Genomic DNA, 20,094 nt, shown 5'->3' on the forward strand with positions numbered 1-20,094 from the left:
AACTCAATACGTAGACTTTCCAGTTCTATCACTAGCACTTCATTGTTCCTCTCTCTAGCCATTTACACAGAATGTTACAGGTACTTTGTATTATTGAGGAAAAATTTACTATGAATATCAAGTCCCCCAAAACTAAGTGATTTTGGACAGGTAGGACGGAGAATTTTTTTTCCAACTGACATTTCCAACTTCACTGACAAAACAAGTATAGATTTTAAACCACAATGATTATATTTTGTCACTTTACTATATTTGGCTCAGTTGTTTCAACAATCCCTTCTTTTTTACCTCTAGAAACACATTGTATCAGTTAACAGTTCTCGCAGGGCTCAGAATTTTTTGCTTTGAATTTCACTCGTTCTTGATTTAACCTGTACCTTTTTGTATCCTTACAGGGTAGAGGTTTATTTCTCCAAGTTGGAGTTTGCTCTTTCATTAGAAGTTGCATTTATATAGCACCTTTAAAAAAAAAGGTAAATAAACATCAAGATCCTTCCCAGAAATACAGATACCAAGCCGAAGGAGGGTTTTATAATGGAGGGAATTCTAGACACTAGGGACTATATGGCTTTAAGGCCATACTGCTGCTACTAACAGGACAAAGATTTTGGAAGGCACAAAATTTGGAAGAATTCAGCATTCCTGGAGATCTGCAGGACTTGAAGTTTACAGAGATAGGGAGGAGTGAGGCCAGTGGAAAATTCAGACAGATGTTCAGTATAAAACACATTTTAATTGTGTCAACTGAAAATTTACTTACAACAAACCACTTCTTCATTTCATACAAAATGAATGGGACTGCATTAAAAAAAAATAAAAGCTCTGCAGCTCAGATTACACAAGTGGCAACTTTAACTGGTCACAACATTAAATTAACCGAATCGACAATGTGTGTTGGAAGGGGAAATCATTTCACTTCACCATGGATACAATTTCACATTCTGAAGCGTTTGAGGGTAAAGACTTCTGTAACCATTTAAAAAAAGTGAATCTTAGAAATAACTGCTACAGCAGCAAGATCATGGTGCACTCCTGCTCCACAATCTACACTCATGGGAACGCAAGCTTTATATTTACAGTGTTAACAATTTAGTACCCTACACACCATCTGGGGCCACTTATTACTACTCAAAAAATAGTCCTACTAGAGTGCAAATCCTACAATTTTGTTCCCCGTCTCCTCCCGCACCATCCTGCCTCTCCCTACACCAGTGGCTCAATTGGAAAAGCTAGTTGATGACGGAGCCATAAACCATTCAGATAACGCTAACCAGTGAGACTTTTGACTTTACCAATTGTTGGTTGGGTTGGGGTGAGGGTAAAGAGAAAGGATAAAAAGCCATGGCAACACTGCAGCAATGGGATTACTTGGATCAGCTGACAATAAGATTGAGCTCTACAGTGAGGTCTTCATGAGTGACTGGCCTGTCAAGTCCTTATCCAGGCTAGCACATGTTGAATTACCAATTGTTGTATACCAGAGAACAGCCAGCTCTGAACAGTATCCAGCAAGGAACCAGAACCTTCAGGGCACCTTTATCCTTGAAATACATCCTGGATTTATGAAACAGAAAACAAAAGCCCAATGTCTGCTACAGTAAACAAAAACAAAAAATTATCCCAATACCCTGTTCTACCCAGAGTAAAGCAAAATTGATGCCAGTGCTCTGCCCTCTGCTTCAAATGTTTATCAACCCTTCCTTTAAAAAGTTAGTCTCTGCCTTAACCACTTCCTTCAGAAAAGTATTCCATTTTGCAATTCTGCATGAAGACATTTCTCCTATCTGAGGATTTTAACTTGACAATCCCTTGTCAGTAACTCCCCAGAGGAAATAAATCAAACTTTTTGAGCTAAATGTCCAAGGTTTAGCATTGGTGTCCCCAATGATTAAGCTGGAGCACATCCCAAATACTATATGACTGCTATTTCTTCTTCCCCTAAAGCACTTTGGGAGGCATCCCCCCACAAAAGATAACTGCTGCTAGACCTAGACTGTAGACTCTCAAAAGGAAGAGTTCAAAAAATTGATGCGTTTTATTTAAAATTCAGTAAGTCCGGTCAATGGTTTACTAAACAGCTCGGATCAGACAACAAACTGATGAATAACCTGCAAAGGCTACTCTTCCCACTTTTGTACTCTTACCTCTGGTGTTCCAAGGATCTATCTTTGTTCCCCTATTTGTCATCTACATGCTGCACCTCAACATCATCATCTGAAAACTGTCATTTTCCGTATGTACACTAACACCCAGCTCTACCTCACCCCCACCTCTTGTGCCCTCCACTATCACTAAACGGTCAGACTGCTTGTCCAACACCAAACACTGGATGAGCAGAAATTAGCTCCAACTAAATACTAGGAAGACAGAAGCCATTTTATCTTCAGTCCCCATCACAAGCTTGACTCCTCTGCCACCAATCCATCCCTCTCCCTGGCAATCGAGGCTGAACCAGATTGTTCAGAACATATTTGAACAAGATTTACTTCCTACTACATCTGCATTACTAAGACTACCTATTCTCACCTTCATAAAATTGCCCAACTTCACCCTTGCTGCAGCTTATCTGTTGCTGAAACACTCATCCATGCTTTTGCTATCCACTATTCCAATACACTTCTGGCTGGTTTCCTAAGTTTTACCCTCCACAAACTTGAAGTCATTCAAAACTCTGCTGTCTATGGCCTAACTCACACCAAGTCCTGTTCACCCATCTCCTCTGTGCTCGCTGATCTACAGTGGCTCTCTTAAGCAACACCTCAACTTTAAGATTCTCATTCTAGTTTTCAAATCCCTCCATGCCCTTACCCCTCCCCATCAGATATCCTCCAGCCTTTCAGGCCCTCCTCTTTAATATGTCTCAGTATCAAATTTTGTTTGACAATGCTTGTAAAGTGTCTTGGGATGTTTTGACATTAAAAGCACTGTATAAATGCAAGTTAATGTGCTGAGAAAAAAAAAAAGTTTTATACTGCTGCACCTAGCAGAATACTTATTGACGGTTTGGGGTGGCTGATCATCAAGTTGCCTGGCATTGCTGTATGTGCTGCATTAACATGTACAAAGTTGTCTAGCAATATTAAGACTTAAAAATGTTGTTTCTAGAATTGTTTGAACAAACTTACTATCTTAGTGAACATCTTAAAGAAAAGTAAATATCAGCAGTAAATTTTGCACCACAAGCTTTTAATATACACCTTCCACAGGCATAGTTGTATTTAACACATAATGACAACATTGGAATGGCATATTCCTGGCTCTGATGAGAGGTCTTGATGTCTCAGGTCACTTGACACATGCACTTTTATTTCACTAGATATCATATTCTTCACTGACTCTCAAGACTACTTCATAAAAGTGACTCTTTAGCATCAGAAATTGCAGACCCGATTAATCTCTCTAGCCAGCACTGAGCTAAACTCATCTGGAATCAGCAAATCTGAATCTTTAACAGCCAAATGATTTGCACAGATGCAGAACCCAGAAAGATCAGGCCATTCAGTGCATTGAGCTTGCACCATTAATTCATTAGCAAGGACATCTATCTTACCACCCAATTCATGGTTCCTTCTCCATATCCCTCAATATTCTTACTAAACACCTCAGTTGTATCTATGGCTTTTAATTCCACGTTCTCAGCATGAAGTTTTCTTGGATTCACTTTTAAATCAGTTTAGCTCAAAGTGTAAGTTATTCCCCTTATTCTGGATTTCTTCCCACCCCAATCCCACAACCTCTATTCTGCATTCCCCAAAGAGAAGTTTAAAATCAGATCATCTCAAATGTACAAAAGGATGAAACTGAAGGTTGCCAATTTTAAAAAAGGTAACATTCTATAACTTAAAAGTTTGATCTTTGTTTTGACAATATTTTGCACTTTAAATGAGTTGTGTACCTACAACCCTAAATCCTTTTTCTTTCCTCCAACCTTACATTTCATTTAGATTATACTCATCTGCCCTTCCTCTATTGCCTCTTCTTTAGAGTTACATCTGGCATAATTCTGCCTATTCAGAATGGAATGTTCAATTTTTTGCAGAACTTTACTTTTGTCATTTTTATGCAGACTGAAAAGCTGCAGCTCCAGCATCCACCCTTTGTGGGGAGAGTGGGGGCAGGCAGGGCACTTGGTCACTGGCCATCAATTCAAGAATCTCTTAACCCAACGCTGCCTCCCACTTCCCAGTTTTCTATCCATGCCTCAAAAGGCAGAATAAAAATCAGTTTAAAAGTCCAATAAATCTTATACATTTTTCTAATAGTTTCAGGAGGCTTCAGGTCAAAACCACACATGTGCAGTTTAAAAGGATACTAGTTTCAAAATTATGTTGCATGCAGATCTCATAACCCAGTGCACCTCAATTCAAAACTGCACTAGATCCAAAAAAAAAAAGGCTCACCACGAACATTAGTATTCAGCAATGCACTAAAGATATGCAGGACTCACGAGTGGATTGCAAGAGTTAACCTCTCCCATTTCCTTCCCCAGCCTCAAATTTAGTTTAACCATTGCACAAAGCCCAAAGTCAGATTTAAAAAAAAAAATCAAAAACATGCTAATACACATTTAAAAGTGCAACTAGTATTCATGAGAGCTACCAATGCTAAAGATTGTTTTCAAGTGCACTTTAAGCAGAACCTATAAAAAAAACTATTGAAGTTCTTGTACTAAAGTATAGTTGTTTGCATAGAGTTCAATTTGTCTGCATCCCTATTTTGTGCATGAGATTAAATTTCAACAATTTTCATGAAAAAGTTACATGCAATTGAGAGGCTTTACACAATTGAAACTGACAACTCATACTGGAAAACAATTATATTTTGGAAGAACTTTCACTACAGGTGACAGAATTCCAAAAATCAAATTACATGAAAATATACATCACCATTTGTCTTTGTACATCAGGCAGAAAATCTGCAGTATAGCTAGAAAGGAAAAAAAAAAAACACACACAAACAGCATTTTAATTCCAAAAGTTCTCAAACTCCCACTTAGAAGGGTGAAAGCCTACACCTAAACATGTGAAACCTACTTCAGACACTCTCCACAAAAACAAGCTTGGAAAACATTTGCTCAATCAGTTGGGCAGTGAAGATTAATGAGGTCACCTTGGCTAATTTCAAATTCAGGTATAAACTTCAACCCCTTGCTGTAGAACCAAAAGTATCTGCATATTAAATTTGAACACCTGCAAAGTACAAGTATTTATGCCCAAAATTTTAGGGCACCAAGTGCTAATGCAGCGTCAGAATATCTGGTAAAACATTCCCACTATGGAATCCATCTTAAAAACTGAATTCAACTTTTAGTTTTACAGTGCAAGCCACCTTTTACAAGACTTTTTAATAGTAAACTTAGAAAATTGAATGCACAAAGCCCCCTTGCTAAAATCTCAGAATTTACACGATTCTCTAACTACAAGCAAGCTATAATTTGGTACAATGCATATTGTGGGTGTCTAAGTACGGTATATAGAATATCCAGATAATGTTGTGCTATGTACAGGTCTTTACAATTCCTCCTGAAGATCAAAGCAGTTCACAGGAATCCTGATGCATCATTTTGTTCCCCCCTTCCCCAAGTTGGCACGATAGGCTTTACTCCACAATGAGGATGGCATAATTCACTCAGCTCCATAATGCCAATCCAGGATTACCAACTTGATACCAGTTTGAAGAGGTCCAACAATTGGTGGGTTGAGTGCAGAAAGTCAACAGTGCCATGTTGGTTCTAATTGGAGACCTGCAACTCAGAAAGTTCCTATTAGTTATTGCTGCAGTTTAGTCCAAATACTTATTCTAACACCCCTTTGTGTTATTACATATAGTACACAGAGGCCCCTCCTATCCATATCAGGCACACAATGACTGGCCAGGAATGAGATACTGGAGTTGCTGGCAGCCCTGAAACAGTCTCCATAAAAAGATTAGTGCCTGAAGACTAGTATGCATAGACAGATCATTTCTCAACCTAATACATGAACCACACCCCTCATTAAGAGGTCTTCTGAAGTACCTCCATTGTGGCTCTCCTTATTCAGATACTTTTGACTTGTTAGGTGAGGACCCATGTGGTCGAGGAATGGAAGCAGTGGAAAATCTATTCTCCCAGCACAAAAACAAAAAGCCAATTAGCTGGATTTGAAACATTATAAATGATGTATTGTAATGTGATCCAACAGTGCACAATTTTTAACTCCCTCAAAGTATTTTATTTACAATTGCAAAGAATCCAACTGGCTCCAACTTTCCTGCATTTCATATTGACTGCAAGACAAATAAAAGGGTACAGCATTTACAGTTGGAAACTTCAGTGGGGCAACTTCTAACTTCCACACTTCCCCCCACCCGCCCCCCCCCCCAAAAAAAAAACAAATGTTGTACTTACTAATCTCTCTCTAACACAAGATATCCAGCTTTCATTTACATGTTTTATTCCACTTTGTACAATGGGAGATCAACAGTTGATTCCCTCACCAAGCCCAACAATTACTCTTCCACCCCTCCCCTCAGCTGATCATCTAAGCAGCCTTCAATTTTATTAGCTTTATGCACACAGATCCTTCGAAGCAACAAATTATATTTTGGTTTTGTTTTCCTAGTACTTACAAAAAATTGGCAAGGGAGAAATGTGAATATGCTGGTTGGTGGAACTTAATAGAAAAATACTGTAACCCTTTGAAGAAAATGCATGCTTTGGAAAAGATTTTACAGATGAAAATTTAGTATCTAAGTTGGGGGCGGGGGCTGCTACTGGGAAGAAAAAATTCACTAGCCAGTAATAGGATTTAAGGCTTTTCAATAACATGCATGCATATATCAAAAAGGTGTGCTGGAGGCATTATGTAGAACAATTATGAAGTCAGTGCAGAAAAAAAAGTGTTTAACAGAATTTTTTTATATTTTCTCTAATGCAGTACAAAAAGAGCTGGCATCTGGAGTACAGTAGCATAGAGGTTATGTCTTTGTATTACAAGACCAGTAACACAAGTTCAAATCCCACTGTGCCAGCTGCAGAATTTAAATTCATTTAAAGAAATCTGGAATAAAAAGCTAGTATCAGTAATTGTGACCATGAAACTACTGGATTGGTGTAAAAACCCCAGCTGATTCACTAGTGTCCTTTAGGGAAGGAAATCTGCCATTCTTACCCAGTCTGGCTTATGACTCCATACCCATAACAATATAGTTGACTTTTAATTGGCCTCTGAAATAGCTTAGAAAGCCACTCAGTTGAATTCAAGAAAGACAGCTTACCCCCTACTTTCAAGGGCAGTTAGAATGGGCAATAAATGCTGGCCGCAACAGCAACATTCACATCTTATGAAAGAATATAAAAAGTTAGTAATTGTTGGTGGAACCTTTAAGTGATGTTGCAGTCTCAGAACATGTGCAAATTACTTGGATTAATCCACAGGACTGCAAAAGGTCCTTTGGTCTGCTTGCTCTCAATACCCAGGCATTACATGTGTTAGGAGACTCACATTGGCTTTTTTTTTTAAAACTTAAATTGTTCTTGCCTTAAATTAGCAATTATTGATTAATGCTCTACTATTCAGGTTCCAAAGATTTTTACTTTGGAATGCACCAAACCTTGGTAAATTCAGTCAACAGGAATTTTTCAAAAATTTAGTTCATCCAACAAAGAGCCCAGAGTACATTTTGGACTGAATTTGCTGCCTTGGGGAGCAAGGCCAAAGTTCCTTCTCTGTCCTTCAACCTCATCCCCGCCACTTCCCAAAACAAAGTCTCAAAAGTGTACACTTTAATGTGTTAAGAGTTTTACATACATTACACAATGTTGTCACCAGGATTTCAGTCAAGAATGAAAATTTCATATTTCCATGCAACGTCCACGTCAACTGCAAGAAATACCCAGCAGTGCAACTATATATAGACGGTTCTCCCAAATTTGGGCTGTGACTAAAAGAACATTTAAGTTGTACCTAATATTGATAAATGCAAGCATTGGGAGTAATACACAAATGTATATAGTGTTATGACTTGTGCCATTTTTCTTAGTGTATTGATGCCAGCCAGTATGCTATGAAGAGTAGGACATGGTAAAGCAAACCTATTGCCATCAAGCACCAAGTATCTAAACAGCACTTTAGTTGGCCTGTAGTCTGCAAAAAAACACTTACAGCTATAAGTATAGCTTTCCAACTATAGCACAAGCATCAGACACTGAAATATGTTTCAATCCATGACAAACCTGGCTATGGTCCAATCATGAAAAATCAACACTGAATACGAATTAAATACATTGATGTGGTTAAAAATAATGATGCACATGTACATTCACAGTAGACAACAGTACTTTTGTCATAATACAAAGCATCATGTAATGCTATTCAATTTAAAAGGTTCTCAGTATCTGCTTCATTACCCTTTAGCAGGTAGCTGAATATGGCTAGAAGGATCGTATCTAGAGGCCATAAGAGACCAGTGAGGTAGAGCAGTAATCCTATCTCTGCATTTTTCTGTTCAATCACCAGAACAAACTAAAGCAATTTAGGATGTCAGAACTCTAACTGCGCCAGTATTGTTTAACTCACTCCAGTCACTTAACATGACACAAACCAGCCTGCTGATGGTAGGAAGATCCCAAATTAGCCAATATTATACCAATATTGATAAGTTCTCTATTTTGCTTACCCTGAAAAGTGAAGCTTCCTGGCGAATGAAGTATCACTCAAATGCAGTTTCTTGACTTTTTCTTACACAGCGTGCAACTTTCCTTTTGAATTCACCGTTACGGTCTTCCCTCCATTCTTTCTATAAGTTGCAAGTCAGAACAACTAGTGAATAATTCAGCAAATGCTCATCTGTCCCCAAAACTTGAAGCCAGTGAGCTGGAGTATGGCGAATGAATGCAAATCTCAAAGTACCAAGATGGCCCCATGTTTTATTCTTTAACCCTGGAATCTCTTACACCATTTATACAGCATATTTCATGGACTCAGGATGTCCCAAAACACTTAGGACAATAAAAAAAAAAAAATCTCATTTTAGCAGTGGCTACAGCCAAGGTAAGAAAGCAATTAGTACACAGCAAAGCCCCACAAACTGCAGTGATAGTAAAGATCAGATAAAAATGTTAGAGATAAAGGCTATGAGAACTCTAACAATTCAAATAGGTGGATACTAAAGGATTTCATGGCACTGAGGCAGAAGGAACCCATTTACCATCTCACCAAAAAAAGTCAGCATTTTTGAATGCAGCACTCCTCCCAGTACTGCACTGCAGTATGCTGTACCAGTTTAGATTATGTGCTCAAGTCACTGAATGAGGCTTGAACTTGAGTCAAGTGGTGATGCTACCAGAATCAAAGCTGATAGTTTATACAAAACTGGGTTGCAATACTACACAGCAGCCTAATCTAACTGACGTTAGAGGTCTTTGTTCCTGCACCCCTAAACTGAACAAAAAAGGACATTTAGATTTATAAAATTTTAAAAAGCAAAACTGTAAAGGCTACATTGTCAAGTTTCATTTTACAAAAATACCAATTTTTCATAATTCTTTTGATTCAATGAGACTATAACAAATTGTTAGGTTGGAGGAGCAGGGCATGAAGAACTTTAAACATTAATTTTAAATAAGGAATTTAAGTCACAAACTGACTTTAGAACACCAGCTTAATTGGAGGTAAGGCTGAAGGCCAGCTGGGAGGCAATTTCACTACACAAGAACAGGTAAAAGAATTGGACAGTGATAGACTGGCTATTTACAAGTGAGAGGAGGAACCAGAATGTGTAAATGTTAGCATTCTTTTATCAGGAGATATTTGGAAGGCAAGATGGTGGGGGGCGTAAACACTAGAAATTCAATAAAACCATGACAGCTGGTATGTCAAATTTCAACATTAGTCTGAAAATACCCCAATCAAATTAAGAATGTCTTGTTCCTCAAAAGTATGATGAACTACAAGTGTGAAATGGGGGCAGGGTGGCCAGGGAGAGAAATGATAACTACATATCCATCATGGTTGCTCCCAACTGTATCAGCAATCAGAGTACTTGAATTAATCTGGTGCAATTTCCTCCCCCTGCCCCAAGGCTTTGATACCAATACACAACCATTAGAGGAAATTACACAAATTACCACAATGGGCCACAACAAACTGAATGAGCTCCAACTTTTGCCTGGGTGCTCCTCAGTGCATTAGGAATTATGAAGTGCATTTCCCATCTATCTACTCAAACTAAAACTCTGTGAAAGATGCTCTTTGGTCTGCCTGAAACTTGGTCTTCCGGTGCAAAGAGCTATCCACAACAAAGTATTTCAGACTGGCACATTCCAAGGTGCAGGACTACATGCTGAGGGACACACTAATGCTTGGGTCAGCTGTCGCAAAGGCTCAATGGGGAAAGGCCACTGTGTAAGGTCCCCCTGCCATCGTATACTGAGGGGCTGGAACCCGTGTAAAACTCTTCGGGCTATGTGCACCAGAAAATGTTTTTGCTGTGTGATACAAATGTAATGGCAAGAGTTGTGAGACACCTCACATTCAGTATAGAAAACTGACTTTTTTGCACTTTCTAAAATGTCCACTATGAATTCTTTTGTAATTTATAAAGTATATTTTTGGAAAAAAAGGTTGGTCTATATTAGAAAAGAGTTTCATTTACATACAACAGACTCTCATCAATACTTGAGGGCAAGCAAAGGGGACAAAAATAGATAAAAGTACAACTTAGTGTGAACTGTATGTCATTTATCAATTACTTATCCAAATGCTAAATTTAAAGAAGCCCACAAAATATGAAGCCAATTAACTATTAAAATGACAAGTGGAGAAACAGCTTCATTCAAGATGGGGTACAGCAACATAGAGGTTATGTTACTGGATTAGTAATCCAGAGGCCTGCCTCAACAATCCAGAGGGGAGTTCAAATCCCACCATGGCAGCTAGGAAATTTAAATGCTGTTAAAGTTATCAGTCATGACCATGAAACTACCAGATTTTCATAAAAACCTAGCTTATTCACTAATGTTCTTTAGGGAAGGAAATCTGCTGTCCTTGCCCAGTCTGTAACTCCAGACCCACAGCAATGTGGCTGGCTCTTAATCACCTTCTGAAATGGCCTAGCAAGCCACTCAGTTGTACCAAACCACTGCTTGCAGCACTTCAAGAAGGCAGCTCACCACCACCTTCAAGGGCAGTTAGGAATGGGTAATAAATGCTGGCCTTGCCAGCAATGTCCACCATACCATGAATGAACAAAAGAAGAAACCATTGGCGTAAAGTCCAAAGACAAGTTTAAGCACAAACTCCAATGTTGGCATAGTCTAATCATGTTGGGCTTCCCAGGCACCATTCATGAACTTTATTTTACTTTTATTTTATTTAGAGATACAGCACTGAAACAGGCCCTTCGGCCCACCGAGTCTGTGCTGACCAACAACCACCCATTTATACTACAGTAATCCCATATTTCCTACCACCTACCTACACTAGGGGCAATTTACAACAGCCAATTGACCTATCACCTACAAGTCTTTGGCAGTGGGAGGAAACCAGAGCACCCGGAGAACTTGCAAACTCTGCACAGGCAGTACCCAGAATTGAACCCGGGTCCCTGGAGCTGTGAGGCTGCGGTGCTAACCACTGCGCCGACCTTGGCAAGTCATACAGAAGTGTGTGTGGGGAAAACAGGAAACGTGCTGCAACATCTCTCAAGAATTCTCCAACTGTAATTTAGAAACTGTTGGGAGGGTAACTGGATCATTCAGGGGGACAATTCTAGGTACAATGGAATTGTTAGAATATGCAAAAATCAGGGGTTGACAGATAGCCAGTTAAGTGCAGTAATGCTGTTTGTTATAAAATCAGTGGTGAAAACATGGAAAAGTCACAAACCACAGATATGGAGCAGACAGATAAATGGAGAGTTGAGTAACAAATCAGTCTTGACCTATTTGATTGTTAGGACAGCATACTCCTGTTCCTGTTATGTGGCAGCTAGTTTTCATACAGCAAGATCCTACAACAGTAGGTGAAATGACCAGTTAACTTTTTGTTAGAAAAAAAAAACTATCTATTGAAGATGTCGATGACTTAGAACTCCCTGCCCTTTGAATAGTCATGTAATCAACAGCCACCCGGGAGCTCATTTGAAAGATGCCACTTTTAAAAACTCCTAAATAACCTTTGAAATACCCACGATCGAAAAATATAATATAACTTCATTAGTAATGCTGCTAAATTATATAGTCAAAAATAGACAGCATTTCATCTAATTACACTAACATATGCAAAGCAGTTACCATTTGAGCAGTTCCCTTAGTCAGAGGTCATAGAGCTATACAGCATAGGAACAGGCCCTTCGTGTCCATGTTGGCCATCAAGCACCTATCTATTCTAATCCCATTTTCCAGCACTTGACCCGTAGCCTTGAATACTATGGCATTGCAAGTGCTCATCTAAATACTTCTTAAATGTTGTGAGGGTTCCTGCCTCTACCACCTCTTCAGGCAGTGTGTTCCAGATTCCAATCACCCTCTGGGTGAAAACTTTTTTCCTCAGATCCCCTCTAAACCTCTTGCCCCTTTCCTTAAATCTATGCCCCTGGTTATTGACCCCTCCGCTAAGGGAAAAAGTTTCTTCCCATCTAACCCATCAATGCCCCTCATAATTTTTTCTATCGCAATGAGGTCCCCCCTCAGCCTTCTCTGCTGTTAGGAAAACAACCCTAGCCCATCCAGTCTCTCTCCATAGCTGAAATGCTCCAGCCCAGGCAACATCCTGGTGAATCTCCTCTGCACCCTCTCCAGTGCACTCACATTCTTCCTATAGTGTGGTGACTAGAACTGTACACAGTACTCCAGCTGTGGCCTAACTAGCATTTTATACAGCTCCATCATAACCTCCCTGCTCTTATATTCTATGCCTCGGCTAATAAAGGCAAGTATCCCGTATGCCTTCCTAACCACCTTATCTACCTGTGCTGTTGCCTTCAGTGAACTATGGACAAGTACACCAAAGTCCCTCTGCCCCTTTGTACTTCCTAGGGTCCTGCCATCCATTGTATATTCCATTGCCTTGTTAGTCCTCCCAAAATGCATCACCTCACACTTCTCAGAATTAAATTCCATTTGCCACTGTTCCGCCCATCTTACCAGCCCATCTATATCGTCCTGTAATCGAAGGCTTTCCTCCTCACTATTTACGACACCAATTTTCGTGTCACCTGCGAACTTACTGATCATACCTCCTATATTCACATCTAAATCATTACACTACAAACAGCAAGGGTCCCAGCACCGATCCCTGTGATACACCACTGGTCACAGGCTTCCACTCGCAAGAACAACCCTCTGCCTCCTGCCACTAAGCCAATTTTGGATCCAATTTGCCAGATTGCCCTGGATCCCATAGGCTCTTACCTTCTTAACCAATCTCCCATGCAGGACCTCATCAAAAGCCTTAATGAAGTCCATGCAGACTACATCAACTGCTTTACCCTCATTTACACATCTGGTCACTTCCTCGAAAAATTCAATCGTTAGCTGACATGATCTCCCCCTGACAAAGCCATGCTGACTATCCTTGATTAATCTCTGCCTCTCCAAGTGGAGATTAATCCTGTCCCTCAGAATTTTTTTCCAATAGTTTCCCTACCACGGATGTTAGACTCACCGGCCTGCAATTACCTGGTTTATCCCTGCTACCCTTAATATTGGTACCACATTCGCTATCCTCCAATCCTCTGGTACCTCTCCTGTGGCCAGAGAGGATTTGAAAATTTGTGTCAGAGCCCTTGCTATCTCTTCCCTTGCCTCACATAACAGCCTTGGATACACCTCATCTGGGCCTGGGGATTTATCCACTTTTAAGCCAGCTAAAACTTCCTCCCTTTCAATGCTAATTTGTTCAAGTATATCACAATCCCCCTCCCTGATCTCTACATCTACATTGTCCTTCTCCATAGTGAACACAGATGAAAAGTAATCATTGAAAACCTCATCTACATCCTCCGGCTCCACACACTGATTGCCACTTGGGTCCCTAATGGGCCCTACTCTTTCCCTGGTTATTCTCTTGCCCTTAATATACTTATACAACGCCTTGGGACTTTCCTTTATCTTGCCTGCCAGTGTTTTTTCATGTCCCCTCTTCGCTGTCCTAATTACTTTAAGTACCCCCTACACATTCTATACTCCTCTGGAGTCTCCCCTGTTTTCAGCATTCTCAATCTGCCATAAGCCTCTTTTTTCCCCCCTTATCCAATCCTCTATATATCCTTTGACATCCAGGGTTCCCTGGACTTGTTACAGTAAAGCTGAAGGGTAGGACCAACATGTTTGCCCTGAACTCTATTTCCTTTTTGAATGACTCCTACCGGTCAGATGTAGAGTTTCCTACAAGTAGCTGCTCCCAGTCCACTTTGGCCAGATCCTGTTTTATCATATTGAAATTGGCCTTCCCCCAATTCAGTACCTTTATTTCCGGTCTGTCTTTGTCCTTTTCCATAACTACCTTAAATCTACAGAGTTCTGGTCACTATCCCCGAAATGCTGCCCCACTGACACTTCTACCACTTGTCCAGCTGCATTCCCTAGGATTAGGTCCAGTACCTCCCCTTCTCTTGCCGGACTTTTTACATGCTGGCTCAAAAAGCTTTCCTGTATGCATTTTAAGAATTCTGTCCCGTTTAAGCCTTTTGCACTAAGGCTATCCCAATTGATATTGGGGAAGTTGAAATCCCTTATTATTGTTACACCTCTGAGATCTGCCTACATATCTGTTCCTCTATCGCACCCTGACTGTTCAGAGGCCTGTAGTACACTCCCAGCCAAGTGATTGCCCTCTTTCTGTTTTTAAGTTCCACCCAAATGGCCTCCTTTGAGGAATCTTCTACGATATCATTCCTCCTTACTGCAGTAATGAACTCTTTGATCAATAGTGCAATGTCACTTCCCGTTTTACCCACTCCTCTGCCATATCTGAAGATTCTATATCCTGGAATATTCAGCTGCCAGTCCTGCCCTTCCCTCAACCATGTCTCTGTGATAGCAATATCATATTCCCATGTGTTAATCAATGCCCTCAATTCATCGGCCTTACTATTAAGGTTTCGAGTGAAAATAGATGCAATCCAGCCTTACATTATTCACTTATGCCTTAACAGGTCTATATTTGCTGTGCCTTCCAGACTGACTGTTTCTCTTTTATATTTGACTGTGCATCACCCCCTATTGTACCTCCACTCTGTATTCCATCCCCCTGCCAAATTATTTTTGATTTCAGATTTTTAAACTGTTCTTGGTTAATTTGCTTTGGTATTTGAGTATTGAACAACTTGAGAAAATGGGGTTAGAATAGATAGGTGCGTGAAGGCCAGCATGGACACGATGGACCTGTTTCTGTTCTGCATAACTCTATTAACTCTAACCATTGGGTTTAATCCAGCATCCGAACAGGTTCTCCAAACAGCAACCTTGGTTTTGCTGCTGCTTATGGAGGAGACCAATGTTACTACATGCAACATTAGTCGCAGATTTATTCTTCCGTCTGAAAAGATTTAAAACAAATGTTTTATTAAACAAATTTACTTCCTTCTCATGACCAAGTTCCCCTAATGTTATGAAGGTGGAGCCAAAGTTCAGACTCCAAACAAAAAGCTCTTACCGCTGCATCTACATTGGCTGGTGAGTCTCCATTTGGATCTGCCAACATTGAAATCACACTAATAAGAATAGTCTCTACAGTGTGGATTGGCAGCCAGCGCTCTTCAGGCTTTTCATATCCGTATTTATCCTCACCAGGCTCGTGAAGGATAGAGATGCACACCTCACCATTCTTATCAACTGTAACAAAACAAAGACAGTTTCATCATTCAAGTCTTATTTCACTATTGCCAATTAAATTAGCACACAGAAAATTTAGTTTAGTTTAGAGATACAGCACTGAAACAGGCCCTTCGGCCCACTGAGTCTGTGCCGACCATCAACCACCCATTTATACTAATCCTACACTAATTCCATATTTCTACCTCATCCCCACCTGTCCCTATATTTCCCTACCACCTACCTATACTAGGGATAATTTATAATGGCCAATTTACCTATCAACCTGCAAGTCTTTTGGCTTGTGGGAGGAAACCGGAGCACCCGGAGAAAACCCACGCAGACACAGGGAGAACTTGCAAACTCCACACAGGCAGTACCCAGAATTGAACCCGGGTTGCTGGAGCTGTGAGGCTGCGGTGCTAACCACTGCGCCACTGTGCCAAATTCTTCTCAAAATGTTCAGATCAGTTCTTATTCAGCACTTTACAGAGTCAAAGTTACTCAATAAACCATTAAAACCTCAACAATGCATTTTCCATGCAACAAACTTTTGGAGTAAAGCACTGAATATTGAGGAACAAAAGGTAGAGACTAACACCAGCATGAAAATATAAATCCTTGCAGCCAAGTCAGATTACAGTATAGTACTCAAAAGCTTTCCATCATGAACAGCTGCAAACTACCACTATAGGCCTTTGCCAAGAAGAACTGCTCTAAAGACCAATCAAGTAGCCAGTCGCATCATCCAACCAGTTTCTCTATTGCAAAAACCAAGAAACAACAAAAGAGAGACGAGCAAGTAGACAGGCAGGCACACAGAACCAGAAGACCACTGAGGCACAAGCATTGTGCTCCATAAAGTAGCACAAATGCCTTTGCTACATACAAATGGCAGTATTCAACATGGTCAATTGAATTAGGCATGCTAGCATCCTGTGATGCAAATCCCCTTGTTTCTTCTGTCATAGTGCTCAATTTCAACATGGCTACCAAAAAAAAGTAAGGCTCATGAAGACACACGAACTATGCATCAGTCTTCAGCTACACTATATTCCTGACCCAGGTTCAAGAGGCAGCCAGCCAAAAGTAATAGTTATGCAAACCAACACTGGAGTTTGCGGCTACTTTATCAGTCCTTTCTTCCTTAAACAGCATATCTCTACAAGGGCACCCCTGGAAATAGTCACAATAGCCCTTAATTAACCAGGGAATAGAGGAGTATTTCTGTATGGATGAAACACAGTTACAATAAGCCAGTCACCCTGAAATGTTGCGTCGAATACGAAGCATAATATTAGAGGACAGTCGACTCACATTGAACTTGTTACTGTAAAGAATGGAGTCAAATTTTGAATGTAGAATCAACAGCCATAGGTTTAGGAAAAAGAGATTGGGACAAAAGTGACCACGATAGGGGAGAAGTCTATGTAAATAACTGTGGAATGTGAAACTGACCCAAAAATTTCAGAACACCAACTTGAATTTTTGATATGGATAGCTAACAAACAAATACAAAAAGGCAAATAAAGCCTCAGTTATCAAAGGTGAATTTCTCTAAAAACATACAGGCACAGCATCTTGCTTCGAACAATGTTTGGTGGGAATCAGTAATGGAGTAGATGTGCCACTACTCCCCATCATTAGGGGCAGGGTGGGTGGCGAGAAAGGAGTGAAAAGGGGGGGGGGGGGGGGGGGGGGGGGAAGGGGACATTGTTGGTGCTTGGGGTGGGGTCCTGCTATCAGAACACCAATGTTTACTCAGCCAGCTTTCTTGCTTCCATTTCTACCTGCTTTACCAACTCAGCTATATTCACATCTTGTGCTTTTAGATGGCTTGGAGTTTTGATTATTTTACCTCCTATTGCCTCATGCCAAATCTAGTTAACCCTTTAACCATCTAAATTTTCCATTTAAACATTTTACAGGTCATTTTATTTCCTCTTGCACATTCACCTGTTGTCTGATTGACCTGACCGCTTTCTTTGTTTAAAGTAGAAACATATAGCCCTACTCCTTGGTAACAATGGAAGTGTCTTCCAGTGGGCCAAGTGGAAAGCTGGCAACTTTGCTTCAATGGTAGCAAAATGTCCACCTCCCAACTCATAAGCTACTAAATATACTCAATACAAACAAGCCTTTAACATTTTAGGATTTTGTGTTTCTCGAACTCCACAAAGACAAACATTTAAATGAAGGACTTCAAAAGGACAAGATTAACCCTTTATATTCCCCCTAAAATGTGGAAATTGGAATTGCTCTCACTTCACTGAAGAAATTCACACTACTGTGCTGGTATTTTGATCAGGTGCCTCTACTACCAGAAAGCTAGTACATGCACTAATGACCCATTGTCACAACTTTTAATAGGTTATATGTTTCTAGTAAATAACCAATTGGACCAGCATAAACTTTGCACAAATAACTCGCTATACCAAGCTCTTCTGTATTTAGGATGGCAACAGCTTCAATCTTCATCACCAGGTCAAAATCCTGGAAATCCCCACTCGAGAACACCCACACAATTGTACAAGGTGGCCCACTGCCACCTTCTCTGGGCAATTTGGGATGGGTAATGCCAGCCTTGCCCAAAGATCAAATAAAAGAGGCAAAAAAAAAGAACTCAAGGCACCAGCAATTACAAGTCGGTTATCCTGCATGTCTGAAAGCAGTAGCTGGCTCTCAAGTGCAAGCACATGCACAACAAAAATATCCAAGAGCCATAAGAAAAGGTCTGTGGTGCAGAATGAAATGTGAACCCGACTCCTTCCCTCCTCTAATATGGGAACTAATCCTTGGTAACAAAAATACTCACCTGCAGATTAAAGATTAATGGGGATTTAATCTTTCAACGTTTAAAATTCCATTCCTCAAGGTCCCTCCATAGTTTGCAACATAGCTCAACAGTTGTGCAGACAATCTACTTCAAGTCTCCAACAATACCACTCCAATACAAATAGAGTAAAGCTGACCAGCTGTATGTGTCAATAGTTACATGCTGACTGTCAGGGGCACTTAGCTCATCACAACCAACTTTAGTGGCATAGCTCCACTCCTACCATTTGATTTAATTGTTCCTCAAATGAACCCATTAAATTCAATTAGCCATGAGTTTTTGTTTAGTTTTATATATTTGATAAGGGCAAACCTTCCATGATTAAGATAATTAATATCTTGTCATTACCCCCACCTCCTTATAGGAGGTAGAAAATGGCAGTGTTAAAAAGGGAGAGTCTCACTAGCACTGACATCAAGATCAGATGGCTCAGTGTGGGATTGTAGCTGCACCTAGGCCTGATTTGTGTTTATCTGCCCAGACTATCTGTGGTTTCTGGAATGAAGGACAGGCACAACAAACAGACAGTGGCGCTTCATTATATCCCCTTGGAGTACAAAACTAGTTTGACTGCCATGAGCACAAAATCTCCAGCCAGTAATCAGCTGCAGAAGACCGTGATGTTGAACTTCATTTCCAGCTAGACCAAGTGTTCAATGATTCTATAAAACAAAGTGAAGCACAATACAGTCTTAAAGGGAACCAAAACCACCACATATAAAAGGAGATGCAGCCATTGCAGGGAACAAGTATACTGGTCACTAAAGGGATTTGCCATTTAATCTCTCCTGCCTTCCACCCTATCACACATCTTCCCTTTTGTCTTTCCTCATCCCCACTTTCATCAGAACTGGAAGAGGAGTAAATGTGAGGTCAGACTTGAAAAGTTAACTTTTTCTTCAGATATGGCCCGACCAGCTGAGTATTTCCAACATTTTCTGTTTCTATTTCAGAATTTCAGCATCTGCAGCATTTTACTTTTGTATAAAAAAGGGACAAGGGATTGTATGTTTTACTTCCATCTGTGTTCATTAATTTTACTGGTTTTCAAGAATTTAGTGTGTAGATTGGGAGTGATTTTCCTTCATTAAACAGTAGTGTGTGTTGCAGGGTAAAAACTCACCTGGCATATTCAGCATACCCTCTGACTGTGCCAACCTCACCACACCAAAATTATTGGAGCTTTGCATTAGCAAATCTAGCAAATTACTGGAGCTTTGCATTTTAGCAAAATTGTGAATGCAAGATTGTGCTTCCCCTTATTACTCTCCTTTTGCTTTCCCATCACCCGCCAATGTGCTAATCTATGGCCATGAATTGCCAACATTGATGATTTTATCCTCACCATTTGGATGCCAGATTTCTGTGATGAATTTCATCTTTGGTGGCCTGAGGGGATAGTCTTTGGGGAAGGTGAGATGAGCTTTGAACACACCGCCTTCACTGTGAATAAAGATATAAA

At 40.2% G+C, this 20,094-nt stretch overlaps 1 protein-coding gene across 2 annotated transcripts in view; it reads right to left on the bottom strand.

Annotated features, from left to right (window-relative positions):
• Positions 1-4,801: 4,801 nt before the first annotated feature.
• Positions 4,802-20,094, bottom strand: part of ube2g1a (ubiquitin-conjugating enzyme E2G 1a (UBC7 homolog, yeast)) — a 98,794-nt gene continuing 83,501 nt past the window's right edge. The window contains exons 3-6 of one of the 2 annotated variants that reach the window (XM_068010073.1): positions 19,978-20,075; positions 15,639-15,817; positions 8,659-8,778; positions 4,802-5,761 (exon numbers count right to left, since the gene is read on the bottom strand). In XM_068010073.1, coding sequence (XP_067866174.1) covers positions 8,692-8,778; positions 15,639-15,817; positions 19,978-20,075 — 364 coding nt within the window. In that variant the 3' untranslated portion in view covers positions 4,802-5,761; positions 8,659-8,691. The remainder of the gene's footprint in view (positions 5,762-8,658; positions 8,779-15,638; positions 15,818-19,977; positions 20,076-20,094) is intronic. The other variant, XM_068010072.1, reaches the window with a different exon arrangement.

The sequence above is a fragment of the Heterodontus francisci genome, chromosome 30, assembly GCF_036365525.1.
Source record: "Heterodontus francisci isolate sHetFra1 chromosome 30, sHetFra1.hap1, whole genome shotgun sequence".
In the NCBI taxonomy this organism is placed as follows: domain Eukaryota; kingdom Metazoa; phylum Chordata; class Chondrichthyes; order Heterodontiformes; family Heterodontidae; genus Heterodontus; species Heterodontus francisci.